The sequence below is a fragment of the Bos mutus genome, chromosome 2 (genome assembly GCF_027580195.1).
Source record: "Bos mutus isolate GX-2022 chromosome 2, NWIPB_WYAK_1.1, whole genome shotgun sequence".
Lineage (NCBI taxonomy): Eukaryota > Metazoa > Chordata > Mammalia > Artiodactyla > Bovidae > Bos > Bos mutus.
This window is the reverse complement of record NC_091618.1, coordinates 42,325,804-42,345,416: the sequence shown is the minus strand read 5'-3', so window position 1 is coordinate 42,345,416 and position 19,613 is coordinate 42,325,804. Positions and strand designations below refer to the sequence as shown.

The 19,613-nt window shown below is 37.4% G+C and overlaps 1 protein-coding gene across 1 annotated transcript in view; it reads left to right on the top strand.

The window, feature by feature from the left end:
- Positions 1–19,613, top strand: part of PARD3B (par-3 family cell polarity regulator beta) — a 1,148,960-nt gene that overhangs the window by 706,413 nt on the left and 422,934 nt on the right. Inside the window, exon 15 of the mRNA XM_070387813.1 lies at positions 7,031–7,146. Within this exon, the coding sequence (XP_070243914.1) occupies positions 7,031–7,146 (116 nt within the window). The remainder of the gene's footprint in view (positions 1–7,030; positions 7,147–19,613) is intronic.

The following is a 19,613-nucleotide window of genomic DNA, read 5'->3' as shown; positions in this document are numbered from 1 at the left end:
GGGTATATGCACAAAACTGCTAGAACAGTGCAGAGTTAAATCAGATATAAACCTGTCATGGTGTATTTATAATAAATATTTATTTGGTCTTAATCCCATTTCTGGCACTGACCCCTAAAAACCTTGAAATTTCCCAAGTATTGAGAGTGATAAAGGTGTCTTATGTAAATGAAGTGGCTTTTGGAAGCATCTAAGGAAGGAGATTGGTTGCCAGTGGAGCCAGTCTTGTGCTTTGAGGGTTGGAACTTCAATCCCATCTAGAGAAATGGGCCCTGAATCAGTTGACCATGGCCAATGATTTAATCAGTCTTGCCTTAGTAATGGGGGCTTCTTAGGTGGTGCTCGTGGTAAGCAACATACCTCCCCACTGCAGGAGACCTAAGAGATGAGGGTTCGATCCCTGGATCAGGAAGATGCCCTGGAGAAGGAAATATCAGCCCACTCCAGTATTCTTGCCTGGAGAATCCCATGGACAGAGGAGTCTGGTGGGCTGTGGTTCATAGGGTTGCAAAGAGTCAGACACAACTAAAGCAACTTCGTGTGTAGGCATGCCTGTTTTATGAAACCTCCATAAAACCCCAGAATGACAGGGTTTGGAGACCTTCTGAGTTGGTAAATATGTGGAGATGTGAGGAGAGGGGTGCATTTAGAGTACAGAAGCTAGGAGCCCCTTCCCACATACTTTGCCTCACGCAGCTCTACATGAGGCAGTTCCTAAGTTTTATCCTTAAACAATAAACCAGTGAGCTAGGAAGTAACATGTTTCTCTGAGTTCTGTAAAGTGAAAGTGAAGTCGCTCAGTTGTGTCCAACTCTTTACAGCCACATGGACTGTAGCCTACCAGGCTCCTCCATCCGTGGTATTTTCCAGGCATGAATACTGGAGTGGGTTGCCATTTCCTTCTCCAGGAGATCTTCCTGACCCAGGGATTGAACCTGGATCTCCCGCATTGTAGGCAGACGCTTTACCATCTGAGCCACCAGGGAAGATAGAGTTCTGTAAGCCACTCTCAAGTACTGATCAAACCCAAGGATAGAAAGGAAAGAGGTAGGATGGGCAGTTTAGGTTAGGAAAAGCAAATGAGGAGAGAGGGAAAATGCAGTGTGTTCAATGTGGTGAAACATATAGTATCTGGGAAAGAAGTTATGGCAAGGGCATGGCCAGCCATTCTCCGTGAGCACCATGCTTCTCCAGAGAGCTGTGGAGAAGCATTGAAGGGTTTGAAGGCGGGAGGTGACAATATCACGATATGTGAGTACAGTCGTGGAGGATAAATGGATAAGGGAAGCCAGAGACAGGGATACTAGTCTGAAACCACCAGCAAGAGAAGAGAGGGGCTTGAAAAAAAGAAAGAGCAGCATAGCTGGAGTCAAGAAGGGACAAAGTCAAAGAAATTTTTGAAATGGAATGAACAAATCTAAAGCTTTGAATCACTCAATCTCTCTTTCTCTCTCTCCCCCTACCCCCCTGGGATTCTGTGACCTGTACCATCCTACAAGCTGCTGTGTTGCCTAGGTGACCAGCAGCCATGGGGATTTGGATGTGTGAAACTTAGAGTGAAGGAAGCCTTGGAAGGGAGCCAGGAGGGTTCAGCAAATGAGGCTGTCCTATCTTTAAAAAAAAAAAGAAAGAAAAAAGGTAAAAGCCCTCTGAAAGGAAAAAGTAGTGCTTTAAAGGATGGAACCAGTCTTATGAAACAGAAAACTATTAATTCGCAAGGAGTGAAAAACAAATTTCATCAGGCTAAATTTGTGCCTATACTCTGAACCCAGATGAAATCAGGAGTTGAAGTCACTTGTTTGTAGTGATATGGTCTTCCCAGGTGGCACTAGTGGTAAAGAACTCACCTGCCAGTGCATGAGATGTAAGAGATGTGGGTTCAGTCCCTGGGTTGGAAAGATTCCCTGGAGGAGGGCATGGCAACCCACGTCAATAATTATTTGACAAAAATTCAGAATGTGTCTAAATTAAAAACATACATATGTGTGTGTGTATATGTGTGTGTGTGTGTGTGTATATATATGTATGTATGTACATATATCGGAGAAGGCAATGGCACCCCACTCCAGTACTCTTGCCTGGAAAACCCCATGGACAAAGGAGCCTGGTGGGCTGCAGTCCGTGGGGTCGCTAGGAGTCGGACACGACTGAGCAACTTCACTTTCACTTTTCACTTTCATGCATTGGAGAAGGAAATGGCACCCCACTCCAGTGTTCTTGCCTGGAGAATCCCAGGGATGGGGGAGCCTGGTGGGCTGCCCTCTATGGGGTCACACAGAGTCGGACACAACTGAAGCAACTTAGCAGCAGCAGCAGGTACATATATATGAAAGAAATATATTATCTACCATGATGTCTCAGAAAGAGATTAAGGCAAATCAACAGCAGACAGAATATATTGAATGTGGTTAGCTGTTCACAGCACTTGGTTATTCCCTATGTGTTCACAGTTTCTCCCCCTCTTGGTTCTCTCTGAGTTCTGTCCCTCCTTCCGTGTCTCTTCCCATACACGTGACCTACGTCTACCCTCATAGTAACCAAACGCTAAAGATAATCCATGGCCACCTGAGACTTTAGACATAATTATTTTGGCATGCCCTTCGAAACCTCCCCCTGCCTTTTTATTTCAGATGGTTCTCCTTGAACGTTCATGGCAGGTCTTGTAGGTCTTTCACATTCCTGATTTGTCATCATGTTTGGGACACTGGCATATGTTTCGTGCTACCTTTATTTATTCATTATGCAGCATCATCTGACATCGACTATCATTTCTCTTTGATAGATTCCCTGGTTGTTCATGCTGAAAACACAGTCTTTATCTAGGATATGCCTTTGGCCTGCTGTCAACTTGCATCTTCCACTGCGGCCCACTCAGCCATGAGCACATGCTAACTGCTTTCAAAATTAAAATATGTCGTACTTTATAGTTAATTATTGTGTCACTGTCTCACACCAAAAAATTCTAATATGTAGCATAAAATTACAAACTGTTTTACTAGTCTAATGAGTCTAATGTTATTTTACTAGTCTAAGTTATTTTCCCATTAGTCAATTCAATACTACACACATTTAAGTACAAGTTCATATTAGCTCGAAGCCTACCGTGCCTCATATAACACCTCCTTCCTTTCTTCCTTACATATATGCCAATCTGATACCAGCCTAATTTCCATTTTGTACCATGGCAAGAGAGGTCCTTTTATTGAAGGCTTTCAAAGTGTATACTTGTCCATGTTCAAAACAACAGTAACAGAAGTATATATCATCATGACTAATGTAATGGACATATCCAGGTTTGCCTGTGTTTATTACATATATATATATATATATATACATGCACATATATGTGAATATATGTTGCATTCATATGTACATATTTACAAAGCAGCTTTTTATTTCTCTGATCATCTTTGATGGTATCTCTGCATCTGTACAAAAAATTCACTTTATTTAGACTGATCCTTACTTGATGTTACTATATTGCTGTCTTGTTTTTTCAATGGAGAATGGGGTTAATTGTTTCCCGAGTTTGGGAAAATTTGAGTTCTTATTCTTAATTTGACAAATAATGCCTAGTTTGGTAAAGCATTCTAAAACAGTAAAGTGAATTAACCAAAACGTTACACAGTTGGGTGGATTCCCATAGTCTGCCTTGAGCAGAGCACTTGAAATGCAGCGTGATTTCTTTTAATGAGGAATATTCATGTTGTTCTACATTTTCTCCCAAAAGGTTTTCATTATAACATGTGGCATATGTTTTGATTAACCCTTTAGTTTTCTTTTATTTCACAACATGTACCACTCTGTTGAAATTAAAAAAAAAAAAAAAACCTAACCTAAAATGCAAGCTGCATAAGAGCATGTGTGAAACTGTACTAAGAGGTAAAGGATGCAGTTCTATGGATGCAGGATTAGCAACAACCTGCATCCCAGGCTGGCCACCATTTTAGACAAAGATCTTGCGGCTCTGGGAAAAGTTCAAGTAGCCACAAGCTGGTCCCGACTTCGCCAGTGGCCAGCTGTTGTGACCTTGGAATATCAGTCTCCTCTTTGGGCCTCAGTGTCTTACCTACAAGATGAAGAGTTAGATGAGGTGACTTTAATGACTTCCAACTCTTCGATTCTCTGGTTCCATGAAGGTCATGAGTCTCTCTGACACTAAAACCATATCATCACAAGAGATCAAAGGATGAAAACTAAGTGCAAATAAAGGTCGGATAACACATTTAAAGGCAAGTGCTTCCAAAACATCAAGGTTCAAAGGAAAGCTCACATTCACCATGGCATCTCAGAATTCCTCTTTAAAGTGAACTAAAACAATCAAAATATTCTATTATGCCAGGCCAGTCAGTAGCACTAGTGGATCAGGATTTATGTTTGCAGTTAACGTATTTTGCCACCATCACTAGATACCCCATCTAATATGTTTGACATCAGTAGCTTTCTTGGCTGAGAATGTAGCCAGACACCAAGAAAGAAGCCAAAGCGGGGAGGCGGGGAAGGAGAAAAGAAAAACTTTCATAATTCTAAAGAGTAGCTTTAAACTTCTTGAGCAGTTTTCATGAAAAATACACAGTTGTCTCTCGGTATCCATGAGGAATTTGTTCCAGGACTCCCAGGGGTACTAAAACCTGCAGGTGCTCAAGTCCCTGGTATAAAATGGTATACTGTTGTATACAGCATCCTCCCATATGCTTCAAACCACTTAATACAATGTAGATGCCATGTAAATAGTTGTCAGAGCATGGGAAATTCAAGTTTTGCTTTTTGAAACTTTCCAGAATTTTTTCTTTTCTGAATATTGTTGGTCCCAGGTTGGATGATCCTTAAATGCCATGCTGAGGATACGGAGGATAGACTGTGTAATTTTTTTTTGCTGAAGAGTTCCTTAGACCCTCATTCAAAGACCAGGCTAAGCTACAGAAACAAAGGAAAGGATTAAAGTTTACTTTTGTAAGCTTTTGTTGAGCTCTTACTGTATATTAGGCACTATTGTCAGTATTTAACATATCATCGTTTATTTCACCCTTATGACAACTTTATTAAGTAAATTCTATTACTGTCCACTTCTTAAAAAGATTCTTTTCTGTTATGGTTGGCTACAGGCTATTGAATATAGTTTCCTGTGCTATATACACTGTCCATTTTATGCATTAGGCCACCTACCCTGGCATCTCACTCCCAAGCGCGTGGCCTTAAACCTTATTGTGTATTTGTGTGTGTGTGTGTGTGGTCACTAGTGTCCGACTCTTTGCGACTCCATGGACCGTAGCCCACCAGGCTCTTCTGTCCGTGGAATCTCCAGGCAGGAATACTGGAGTGGGTTGGCATGTCCTTCTCCAGGGGATCTTCCTGACCCAGGGATAGAACTTGGGTCTCCCGCATTGCAGGCAGATTCTTGACCATCTAAGCCACCAGAGAAGTCCACAAATCTTATACCACAGCTCCTTCTAAATAGGAGAGAAGGGCTTTTAGTCACAAGCCCACGGAAAGTCTGACGAAAACAGAGAAGCCAAAAAAAAAAAAAGCAAACTGTAAAAAAATCAAGTAACTTGAAAAGCAAAAACTTAACAGTCATTTGAAAAGCAAAAGCAGGTCTATTTATTTATCTGCTTATTTCCTAAATGCTCCTACTGTATTTACTCTGCCCCAGACCCTAGTCTCCTTATTTTACAAATCGTTTGTAAAATAATCATTTGTAACTCATTTTATCTGTTATTAAAGATTGTTACCCATGGGAGATAAGGAGTGTAATTATACCCATTTTATACACACAAAAAATTGAAACACAGAGAGGTTCAGTAACTTGCCTGGGTCCCACAGCTAGTAAGGAGCAGAGCCAGGATTTTAAACTGAGCAGACCTGCTCTGGACTTTGTGCTTTTGAATGCTCTGCTGTATTACACTACATTACAATAGCAGAGGCTCATTCACTCAGCAGTATTATTATTGCTGCAAGGCAGTATTAAATATGCATGACTAATAAGTTTCAAGAAAGATTGAACCTTTTTTGATATATTTGGTTAAGAAAGTGAGATTCCCCAGTACATTTTAGGATTCTCATTCATAATGGTTGAGTTTTTGAGTTGTTATTTTATTGTTTACAGTGTCAAATCCCAACTGTTTGAAAAAAGTCAGTCCTTTCTGATTTACCAAGAAGACTTCATTTTATTTTTTCCTGTATTTAAGATTAAAGTTGTGCTGAAATGAGCTGCCATATTTACTTTCTAAATATATGTACCAAGGGAGAAAGGGCTCTAAGTTAATGTATGAAAAGTATATAAATATAAATTATTTCTAGATCAAGAAATGAGGTATTGTCTGTAATTCCCTTATATAATCCCCTCCATCCTCAAGCAAATAAATAAAATATTCAGCAGAAATGAAATTCTTTGAGATTGAATACAAGTACTAGGAAGTCTGTAATGGGCATTTGATGTATCTTGTGTCTAAATTGTCAGCTGTGCTTTTCCTGTTATTTCCTGTTGGTATTATTGATGAGCAGACTATTTGGTCAGCATTAACATTACTTTTAGAAAATAGACCTAAATAAAGTAGAAAAGCAAACTACCACAGCCATTACTCATTCAACAGGATGGTTTTCTCAAAAGGATACAGCCCTTTCACTTGTTTTAAAGGAAGAGCGTGCTTAGCCCACGGATCTCTCTTAACCAACATTTAGGCTCTGCTACTATCCAGTGACATCCTTTGAAGCACTAGTGGTTCCCAGGTTCACTTTATCCACTTAAAGTTCTGTATTGTACAGCAGGATCCCAACTAGCAGAAATCAGTGAAGGGGAAAACACGATATTAGCCAGAGAATATTATTTAAATTGCAGAATATGATAAAATGCAGGAATACAGAGTTGCTCCATCTCGTAAGAGATACCTGAGGTTCACCAACTGGTTGAAAATGCCTGGTTGGGAGCTACAGAGGGAGTGATGAGCTCTGTTCAAAATGAGAACTGCTGCCTTTAATTTTTTTTTTTTTAATTCTAAACCTAAATGTGGCGTATGGCTTCTTTCTGCAGCTCTGGGGTGGACTCAGCAGTATATTTTCCAGATCAGCATATCAACTTTAGATCTGTGACACCAGCCAGGCAGCCTGAATCAATGAATCTGAAAGCCTCAAAGAGCATGGACCTCGGTAAGTGCGGGTGAGGTGACATCCAGGTCAGCTGTCTAGCCTTAGCCCATCTGTCTCCCTGAATGTCCTGCCTTTGTTTCTTCAACTCCAACCTTAGGGGGCAAGGTCTGCTGAAGCATGGAGGAAGGGATAATAGTCATCCCATCTTTCTGTCTCCTACCACACATTTAATCCTAATTACTCCTTTTTAAAAGAGAGATAAGTGACATTTTTATAAAGTGGGCCATATAGGTCAGAAAAGTAGGAGTATCCGTTCTGGAAGATCTGAATGCATAAGCGTCTTTAACTCACCTGCCTTTGCGTTTGTACTTTCACGTCTGCCGGTACCTTTCCATTTCCCGAGAACATCCATATTGCAGGGCCTGGGAAGATCATGAAGTTCAATGAATCCTCTCCCACGGAGCATCCCATCTCTGTGTGCAATGTTTGGGGATGGTGGCAGTGAAGAAACTTTCTCTCTTTAAATGCCCCATCTCCAAATCCATCCCTGGGTTTGCCAGATTGAGGGTATCTAAGAACCCAGTTTCATGCCCAGACAACCTCAGTGAGGTTCTGAGTCCTACAGAGAATTTCTGGGTGAGTGAGTGAGTCCTACAGAGGATATCTGGGTTAGTGCTGGTTGCCAGGGCAATCAAGAACTGCTGAAAACTGTATTCTCCAGGCTCTAGAATGTGAAACCTATATCTCAGACAACCAAGCACATTGCTGCCCTTGCATGGGCCCTTAGAGAGAGAATGATTAGAATAGGATGCTAGTGCAAAATAAATTCTCAGCAGCATATTCACTGATTCCTGAATGCTCAGAGACCAAGCCCTGCCAATCCCCCTCCCCTGTCCTCCGAGGAACATTACATATTTCATTAGTAGCACCAAGAAAATAGAATAATCAAAACTGCGTGTTCCATGAAACAATCTGATAAATAGTGCTTATCTGTTACTCATTTACAAGAGTTCAGAAAAATGTTCAGTCATGATGAAACAAGAAAAATTGATTCTGTTTTCTATAAATGAACTAGATCACTAGGATACATTTGCTCTAATCATCTATAGCAAGAGACTGATAGAAACCTTAATAAGGAAGCTGTCTTGAGCACTGGTACAAAAGGGGTATTTTCTCTCAAGTGTGAACCCCTGACAGACCAAAGGAATAATGCGTGACAGTGTCATAGGTTATTACTAATTATGAAGGAGCAATTTGTTTTTATAGAGTGCTTGATAAATATTTCCTGTTCTGTCTTCCCAATTTCTCTATAAAGAAGATGAATGGATAAAAACTGCTCTTAATTTGGGATAAGAAATATATTGCTCTTTTCCTCACTTAGTTTAAAAAAAAAAAAAAGGCCAGCAGTACGGTTGTTAAAAGTCTCTGCAAAAGGAAAAAAAAAAGCAGCCATTTAAAAAAAAAAAAAAAAAAGGTATCAGATCTATAAAAATAAAACCTAAACCATGTCCAGAAACTGTATTTCTGTTTAATTTTTTTGTTACTGAAAGCTTTGTTTTTAAACAGTTTTCTCTTTTAGATTGAAATAGCCCTTGCAAAATATGAACAGTTAGCAGTCACCCATTGCATTTTAGTGTACTTATCCCATACATGACAATAATGTTTGTTCAATTTTACATAAGTAGGGCAAAGGTCATGAGTTATTTTCTTCAGGACACGGGTATCAAATTAAAGGCATGGACTTAAATGCACGATGCAGCACAAGTGGCAAACTATGCTATGAAAACATTTTTAAACTAATTATGAACGTTTGGTCCCTTCCAGGAAATGCCAAATCAAAGCTAACAGTCTCTCAGCGAGCTCTGAGGTCAATATTCTAGGGCCATTCTGAACCCCTATTCCCAGAACAATTGAGTGAGCTCAATAAATATGTGATTTTTCTCAATGAATAAACTTAGATGATGCCAGAAAGGTAAACATTTGGAAGTGCCTTCCTTGTTTGATTAGATGAAAAAGATACTGTAAGTAGTTTAGCTTTCCATATATAGCACTGGGCCAATGTAAAGAATTAATGTATTTGCTAAAAAGGTTGGTGACTGTACTTAGAGGGATAATCCTCCGAGCAGGGTCAAGATCCATTCTTCAATTTTTCTTTTTTTTTTTTTAAATTGAGGTATTTAGGCTGAATAGCAAATTAGTGCTATTTGATTATCTTTGACCTAGAAAAACAGCAATTTTATATGATTCAAAATAGAAGAAGATAAACCTCCTACTTATTGCATAATTTATGTTGAATATTCCTCCTTTAGAAAATCTTCAAACTTCTTCAAAGATTAATAGACGTCATTGGTACCTTCCTTGTTTTTGTTTCTTTCATTTTTGCTACTGACTCTAAGCCAGTTTTTTAATTTGCATATTATGTTCAAATTATTTTAAAGGTGAATGAGTTCCATTTGTTTATTTTCACTTATGTTTTTAAAGACAGTTCTTACTGTGAAAAATAAAACCACCTCATTCCCATCTCTTTCATTTTTCACAAGATACAAACATATTTTAAAATATTTTGCTACCTATTTACCATACATCTATATTCAAACATCTCTGTCACACATTTTGTTTCTTTATACTAATTGTATAGTGTTATGTTATATGAAGGACTCTTACTTTTCCCTTTTTGATTAAATTTGGGCTTAATTTTTAGTTGGGATTTCTGGTTTGGGTGAGTGGGCTTGGTCCATTTGAATTTCTTATTCTGTGATTTGTTTATTTATATTCTTTGCCAAAAATGTTTGCATTTGTTCATTTTTTTCATCTTTTAGAATATCATTATATATGTTGTAAATAACTTTTTGCAATCTATTATTCATCTTCTTAGTTTGATCATGGTATCCTTTACTATAAAAAATGTTTTAGTCTTATAGAGTCGGACACTGAGCGACTTCACTTTCACTTTTCACTTTCATGCATTGGAGATGGAAATGGCAACCCACTCCAGTGTCCTTGCCTGGAGAATCCCAGGGACGGGAGAGCCTGATGGGCTGCCGTCTATGGGGTCGCACAGAGTCAGACACGACTGAAGTGACATAGCAGCAGCAGCAGCAGTCTTATTGTCAGATAATTCCATCTTTTCCTTCATGACTGGTTTTATTTATATCATTTATTTTCTTGTACTTTTAAAGGCTTGGATCTTTTAATGTTTAGCAATAATATGCTTTTATTCATCATTTATGAAGTGGGAAAAATTTTCTCCATGTAAATAGGCAAGTTATTCATAACGTTTATTGAGTTTTGCATTTTCCTCCCATTAATTCGGAATGCAGTCATGTTGAATTACTAAATTCCCTTCCCTCCATAGGATGACTTCTGAGTGCTTTTCTACTCATGTATTGGTCTGTTCCATGCCAGAGTCATCCCGTTTCAGATGTCACCCTATTACATTGTATTTTGATAACTTACAGAGCAAGCTTCCCTCTGTTTTCTCTTCTTTTGTAAAATTACTTTGGCTCTTCATATGCTTTATTCTCCTACATGAACCCTAGATCAGCTCATCAAAAAATTAAACAGGAATGCTTCTATTGTGTTTGTGTGCCCATTAATTATGAAGTTTGCCATTGGTTGCTGATAGAAATGTTTTTATCAGTTTAAATTGTGTCTTTGTATTCCTGGCTTCTTGAAAAGTTCTTTATTTGCTCACTTTGTTTAATCAGAAATGGATATTGAATTTTATTAAGTGATTTTAAGGATCTATACAGGATGATTGTGTGTAGTTCGTTCTTTATTACTATAGTGAGTTATAATAATAGATTTCCCAATATTAAATCTTTGATTTTTATGAATGACTCTCCATTTTACTCTGCATTTGAAGAAGATAGAAATGAGTAACACATTTTATCTATGTGATCTAAAAGGTAGGTGTAAGACCCCGATTATAGTTTTATTTGGTGATATTAATTCCTATATATTTAAAGGTATAGATTTTTTTTTTTTTTTTGAGGCCATTCTGCGTCAGTATTTGTGGATACTTTTGCTGGCATGAATGTGGCCACATTTAAGTCAGATCAGAAATGATTCAAATGATGAATAAAAGGAATTTATTTTTAAGTAATTAGTTGTAACTACGCTTATTCAAAGGGGTTAGGGTGTCATTTTCTGGGTTTTCCAGAAAATCAATCTTTTCCTACTAATTGTAGACTTTCCTCTATTTATTTAAATTACCAGAATTACTGTGTTCAGTCTGGATCCCTTTAATTTGTTCGTAATTGAGCTTGTGTGGGTGTTGAGTTGGAAGCTCTCAGGAGCTGAATAACACAGCTGCCTCTTTGGCCTTTGGCATAGGGTTTTCCCCCAAAGAGCTGCCCTCATTGGCAGTGTGCCAGAGAGTCATAGTCAAAGACTTTTTGATGAAGTACAAACATCTTTCACATCCAGGCCTGGTGTTTTATGACCCTGTAATAGTTTTGAAGAATTAGTCTAAATTATTCAAGGAACGGCCCTTCAGTATTTTGGTCCACTCCCTGACCTACTCTACAGCCCCATTCAAAGTTAAGTTTAAAATGCTATTTCCCACAAGATTTTCTTTTTCCTGAGCATTTTCTCTCCTGTTTCAAATTGGCCTCCTCCTCCCATTTCAGAAGGGTGTTCTGTAACACAGTAAGAGGAAGGCTGAGGGCAGTGCAGATGGAAGATACTGACCAGCTGTCCTGCCTCTGTTCAATGAGAGGAAATGAGCTTCAAGTGATGCATGAGGCATTCAAATGAAATTTTAGGAAGTTTCCTGACAATGAAGGTTGTTAACATTCCATGTCTCACAGTCTCTTAAAACAGTGCAAGTGTCTTGAATGACTATCCCTAAAATCAAGACGATAGATAAATCGGTTGATTTTCTTTCAAGATCTGTGATTTAGCAATTTAATTTTCTGTTAGTTGCTTGCTGGAAATTTGTATTAAGGTAGAAGTACTGGTAGACATTCACAGTCAAAGTAAATTCTTAATCAACTGATTTCTCAAATCAACAAAAGATTTGGGTCAGCCTTTGAATATAACCCTTGCATAAACATCATACATTCCTCTCAGAAAACAGTCAGGTATCTCTAATATCCAATGGAAAAAGGGCATGAAAAAAGTTAATTAAACCCATTCCACTGTTCTAATACTTTCTTTTTAATTTTTTTGTACATTAAGGAACTTTCATATGCATTCCCAGAAATAAGACAAAAATCCTGAACATTGAATATATAGAAGAATTTTCATAAAACTACACTCTGATAACTGAGGCTGATTTATTAATTAATATATATCATATAATACCATATGATATTTGAACATTTTTAATGTTTTTATTTATATCCATGGATCTTCTTTATTGTCCATCAATAACTGACACCTCTGAATCTGGTGAAAGCTGAATTGAGTACCACTATTTAAAATATAACTTTGACTTATTAAAAACAACAACAACTACCTGGTTGGTAAAGAAAAATTAATGGTAATACTAAAAGAATCTACTATCTCTAATAGATGAGGAAGAGCTCAAGGACATAATCAGATATATTCCCTAAGCTTTAGGAAGTCAAAATGAAGGAATTACAGAGAATATTTGCTCATTCATTGCACAAATGTTTCTTGAGCACACTACTGTGTGCCAGGAAGTGCATTAAATACTGAGGATTCGGCAGTGAGAAAAATGGAACTTGATGTGGGCACCTACATGAAAACCCTAGCAAGAAAGGGCAACTGAAGAGTGGAGATTCCCAGAAAGAAGTACTGACATGATGATGATGACTTATCTCAGGGAGAAGAAATGGGAGAAGCACCTGAAGCGCTCTTGCGGCTGCTCTAAGAGCTAACTGAAAGCCTTGGCCAGGTGGAGAAGAGAAAAGTGAAAAAGCAAAAGTCACTCAGTTGTGTCTGACTCTTTGTGACTGTATAGAAGAAGACTGTATAGTCCATGGAATTCTCCAGGCCAGAATACTGGAGTGATAGCCTTTCCCTTCTCCAGAGGATCTTCCCAACCCAGGGATCGAACCCAGGTCTCCCACATTGCAGGCAGATTCTTTACCAGCTGAGCCACAAGGGAAGCCCAGAGAAGAGAAAGAGAGAAGCAAATGGTATGGGGGAAAAAAAAAGTGACAACAGTCTTAAAAGAAGCAATGTAGAAAGAGCTAAAGAGCTGCACACAATGAGGCTTGCAAAACCTTTAGGAGTTAGACAGTCAAGCTATTTTTAGAACATGAAAAAGAAAGTGTGGTGGCCCACTGTTTAGAGCAGGTAACAGCTGTCAGGTAGAAAGCAGAGCTACCCAGTTCCTGCGTTAATTTTATCTTCATGCACACAGAGAAAGATGTTCAAACATAGCTGCCAGCACGCAGAAGTCTGGATGGTTTGCATCCCTGTGCACTAAGGGGATTGCGATTATAAAGCCACCATCCCTTATCATTAGAAATGAAGAGTGGGCCTCACACTAGAGGGCAGGAAGCAAATTAGATGACGAATTCCAGAAACAACTGGTGGAACTAGTGATCTCAATGCTAATTCTCAGAGGATTTCTCTTTGTAAAACAAAAAGAAAAAAAAAAAAAGAAGTGGCCGTTAGCCACCTGCAGAGGAGTCTCTGAAGCAACTGGTGTCTCCTTTTGATGGGAATTCTAGATTGATAATCATGGAAATAGTATAAATACAGTTTACATTGATTTTAGTAAAGGTATTTCCATTTGTTTTTTGATTGAGACTTTTACCAAATTACACACTAAGGTAATAGCATTAGGATGCCCCCTTCCCCAAATGTGCTAATTAAGACTCATTGTCACTCTGAAAGGAATTAAATAATGTATACTGTAAGACTCTGTACTTGGCCCTTCTTGTTATATTCTAACAAAACAACAGAATTTGATGAAGATTGAGTAGATACAACTTGGATGAAGACATGAAAGGCATTCTTAACAAATTGTTAATAAATGTTATCTCAGAGAATTAGGTAATATGTTAGATTGACAGAATTAGCATTCAAGTGATTTATTTAGAGTTGAAGATGGAATTTATCTAATAATGATTAATTAATTGAATAGGCATTATTGGATACTTTCTATGTGCCAGGCAATAGCTAGGTGAAGACGATAAAGTCTCTACTCTTATGGCATTGTCATTCTTGTTGGGTAAATAGATGATAAAGTTGCATAGCAGTAAATAATCAAATTTCAGATAGAGATGATTTCTCTGAAGCCAAATTCAGGTACTGATGAAGACTGAGGAGAGAGAAGCCTATTTTAGACACAGTGGTGAAAGATAAAGGCAATGTCCTGAAGTTGGGTTAAAAGAAATCAGCTGTACAAGTATAGAGTTTAGGCGACCTGGGATAATAACAGTTACTGAAGATGTTTCTGGATTTTGTCTCTTACCGGACATGACCAACTCCAAAGCTCCTTCCACGTTATCAGGTCAAGGACAATAGCAGATCCACTATACACCGGCTTGGCCATAACCCACCTAGAGTGCTGTATTTAATTCTGGCAACAATATTTTAATAGAGACAAAAACAGTGTAGAACACATCCAGATACTGATGAGAGGCCTCAAAACCATGTCTGATGAAAAATAGTTGAAATAAATAAAAATACTTTGCCTGAAAGGTAGGTGACTTAAGAGACATATGAGAACTCTCCTTAGATATTTTCATGGCTAACATTAAAAAAACTCAAATCTGTTTAAAATTTGAATCTGCCCCCGAAATGTATCAAGCAATGATAGCGACAATCAGAAGATACATCAAGTTTACAAGCTTTGAAATCTAGAAAGCTAATAATGATGGAAAATTAATTCTGGTTTGTGGCATGTTTGGTATGCAAGGAAAGAATAGATATTTAAATTGAAACGACTCACAAAGACTGAGAAGCAAAATTCATCAGGAAAATGGAAAAGGAGTCTATGTATTTTTCATTTTTAGATAAAAGTTTTTTTTGTTTGTTTGTTTAAAGTTAGTCTACCTTAATATGTTTATATAATTAAAGTAACCACACAGGTTATAACTAAAGTAGAGTGACTAGATGAAAACAAGCTAAATGAGTTTAGAGAAATTATGTATCAGGACTCAGGCTGAATTCTTCTCTGATGAAAAAAGAGAAATCGGTAAAATTTTGAATAACTGACCTTGCACATCCAAACACAGGCCTCTTTCAAAACATTAAGGAAAACCAACATTTATTGACTAAAACACATAAGTAAATTTTAGACAACTGCACGTTTAAAACTGAAATTATGGAATAGTGTAAATATTACCTAAATTATAGTGATATAGATCAATTTTCTTTACCTTTAACTAGATCATTATATTGGATGTAGCAGAGTCTGTTTGAAATTAATTAGAAAAACTATTGCAGTTGGAAGTAAAGGTACAAAAATGCTTCTCTCTGTAAAGGACCTTTTTTCTCGCCCTGTAATTCCATAGATAGCTCTTCTTAAATTGAAGTGGTTAATTTACAGTGTTGTTCTAGTTTCAAGGGTACAGCAGAGTAATTCAGTTATATATAGACACATATATATTCTTTTACAGATTCTTTTCCATATGGATTCTTTTTTTCCTGCCTTTTAAATTTATGATTCCTAAGAAATATGTTTTCAAGAACTGCATTTTCAAGACAAATTTGATTTCATGTTCATTATTACTATTAACTGGAAAAGGATGTCTTTTGTGTAGAAATTGTATGTGTATACTACTTTGTATGTTGTAGGCTTGTCTGGAAGTTGGGGCACTTTCCACAACTTTCCATTCTCATACTCTGTCTGATGAATGAATGCTGGTGAATATCTTAAACACAGTTGCTCTCATTTACCATTTATTGAATGAATAAGAGGCACAACTCTCTCATAACTCCCCATCTGGGAAAGAAAACCAGCCTTCAAAGCAAGGATCATCCATTTTATATAAAAATAGTTAACATACTGCCTAGAAAATGAGACATTCAGTGATGTTATTAGTCATAGCAGCAGTCATGGAGAGGGTAATGTTGGTAGTGGTATTAAAGGTGAGCCTCTTCATCGTCTATACATATTTTTTGTAATTGGTGACTCACTTCAGCTGTCAGTATAAGTAAATTCTCCACAAGTCAATATTGTGAAATACTGCAGGAAAGGGTGTATATAATCTTGTATATAGATTCTTAATTCAATCTTTGAATCATACATGGTTTCAATTATTACCATGGTTTTTCACTAAGATTAGGTTTTCTTAAGCTGTGGTATTGTGTAATAGCATATATAGATAGAATAAAAATTTAATGTCAGAAAGAGAAACCCATGGCTCTGTTTTCCCACAAGAAATATGAAAAAAACTATACATTTGTAAATGTTTCTAAATGAACCTTAACCAATGATGTTAGGCCAATAACAAACCCATGTAGATCATTCTTACATTAGACTCTGTATATTTAGAGCATTATTTATGCTCTGATGGGAAATCCTGATCAGTGTAGAAACTGCCTCATCCTTTAGACCTGAAATATTCTGTATGTATGTGAAAGTCATTCAGTTGTGTCCGACTCCTTGTGACCCCATGGACTTTTCCAGGCAAAAATACTGGAGTGGGTTGCCATTTCCTTCTCTAGGGTATCTTTCAAACCCAGGGATTGAATCCAAGTCTCCTGAATTGCGGGTAGATCCTTTACTAACTAAGCCACAAGGGAAGCCCAAGAATACCAGAGTGGGTAGCCTATCCCTTCGCCAGGAGATCTTCCTGACCCAGGATTAAAACTGGGGTCTCCTGCATTGCAGGCAGATTCTTTACCAGCTGAACTTCTAGGGAACTACCTTCAAAAGGTAGCTACCCTCCTACCATAAGTGAGGAAACTGAGGCGTTCATGCTAAGTCACTTCAGTCATGTCCAACTTTTTGCAACTCTATGGACTGTAGCCCACCAGGCTCCTCTGTCCATGGGATTTTTCAGGCAAGAAACTGGAGTGGGTTGCTACTCCCTTCTCCAGGGGACCTTCCCGACCCAGGAATCGAACCCAGGCCTCTTTCATTTCCTGCATTAGCAGATAGATTCTTTACCACTAGCATCTTCTGGGCCAATCTTAAAAATTGGATTAGTACATGAAGTACTTTCTTCTTTATATTTTGCACCTCCGTTGAGGCTCTACATCTCAGATACTAAGCATTTTAAATAAGGCCAAATATAAACCTTTCTTTCCCACTTGCTTTTGTTTTCTAAACCATTGTTCATATTTAAATGAAATTCTGTGTTCCTTTTTAAAAGAACTTTTGTACTAATATAAGAGCATCTTAAAATATGAAGCCAAGGAAGCTGTTCAAGGCTAGACAAAATACTTACATTTTCTTTGCAAATATAGACCATTTTAGTTGTTTTGAAGTGAGAGTTCCATTATCCAAAAATATATATATCAGTATATAAATATAGCATAATAAAATATATGATATAATAAGTACATGTTAATGAAGTTCAACAGTTTTATAGTTGTCTCTTCCAAATGGTATTATATTTAGATAAATGTAATATTCATGATATCTATAATGATAAATAGTTGTTATTGGCAATACTTTATACATAGATTAAAACTACTGTAGGAAGGTACAGCTATCTCATTTTTAAGTGCAGAAGTTTCAGTTTGTTCTTTAAAAAGTGAAACATCTTGGTCTTGCTTATTTCTTTTCTTATACATAGATATTCGTATTTTTATATTTCAGTTTTTCCCTAAAGTGATTGTACTCAGCATATGCTTTTAAATGTGGGTCCTATAAGAATAATCTAGCTTAAATATTATTCTCTGTGTCTTTGCTTCTATATCTTTTAATTTTAAAGCTTGCTCTTGAGTAAATGTAGCCTGATTTATTTGCCTAATATTGTTTCATTTGGTCACAAGAGTTGTTTCTAATTTTTTGCTGTTATAAATGGCAATGCATTGACCCTACCACTGCATAAACCTTTGTAAGCAATCATAATTGTTTTATCATTGTAAATTTGATATGTATAATCCTTTGGCCAAATTCGTATAAAGATTTAAGGTTTTTTGGTATATGTGACCAGCTACCCTCCAGAAAGGAAATTTCACTCTTCCCAGCTGTACATGAAAGAATCTGAATATCATCATTTTTATTTCATTTTGCCAATTTTGTAGGCTCAACAGGAGTATTTTTATTTCACTTTTAAAATTACCACTGTGGCTAAACATTTTTCACAGATTTATTTATTGGATATTTTCTATTGTGAATCATCTGAGCATTTCCTATGTAAGGCTGAAAATTTCTGAATTAAATATCACTTTTTGGAAGTAAAATGTTAATCTACATTAAAGGTCAAATCTCAGCTCTTGCTTGAGGCAGGAAATAGATATTTTGCTTTTGCTTCCCTAAAGCTAAGAATGTTTCTCGCTCCAAAGTACATATTAATTACTGCATGTGTATCTTTCATTGAATGATTAGAAAATATCTAGATAAACATGAATCAGAGGCAGAGTCAGAACTTGGACTTATTTATGAGAAGAACCTCTTAATCTAGGGTTTGTCAGTTAACCTTACTAAAATAATTTATTTTTAGCTCTTCACTGGAACACTAAAACTGCTATACCTTGTACATAGTAGCTTTGGATGCTTTAGAAATCATTAGTACAAGGGTTGTGTCACCAGAAACACCTATTGTGTTTTTATAAGATAGAGAAGTTGTCCAGTGCTTGAAAATATAATTTCAGTCCCATGAAAAATTTACCCATCCATCTCTTCCTTCCTTCAACAAATATTTATCAAGTGCTTTCTCTGTGCCTGGCTTCCCTGGTGGCTCAGAGGTTAAAGCATCTTCTTGCAATGCGGGAGACCCAGGTTTGATCCCTGGGTTGGGAAGTTGCCTTGGAAAAGGAAATGGTCAACCCACTCCAGTATTCTTGCTTGGAGAATCCCATGGACGGAGGAGCCTGGTGGGCTACATTTAGTCCACGGGGTCACAAAGAGTCAGATACGACTGAGCGAATTCACTTTCACTTTCTTTTCTCTGTGCCATGTACTATTCTAAATAATTGAGACTTATCAATGACAACAGACAACAATATCTTATTTCTGTAGATTACCCTTAGAGAAAATAGTCTCATGAACAAAGTTTGAGAGATTAAGGACATAAACAGTAATAATAAGTGAACATGGGCTTCCCAGGTGGCACTAATGGTAAAGAATGTGCCTGCCAAGGCAGGAGACTTAAGAGACATAGGTTTGATTCCTGGGTCAGGAAGATCCCCTGGAGGAGGGCATGGCAACCCACTTCAGTATTCTTCCCTATAGAATCCCATGGACAGAGGAGCCTGGAGGGCTACAACCTATAGGGTTGCAAAGAGTCAGACATGATTGAAGAAACTTAGCATGCAAACACTGTAAGTGAATATACACCAGAAAGATACAGTATAAAAACATAGACATCTACAAATTGTGGAAAGAAGGAACATGACTAGAAAGGCTAATGTTTCAATCTCCACTTGGTTTCTAGTGTTCATAAGAAAAGGTTACTACGAGCTCTACCCAAGGAAAGTATTAAAAT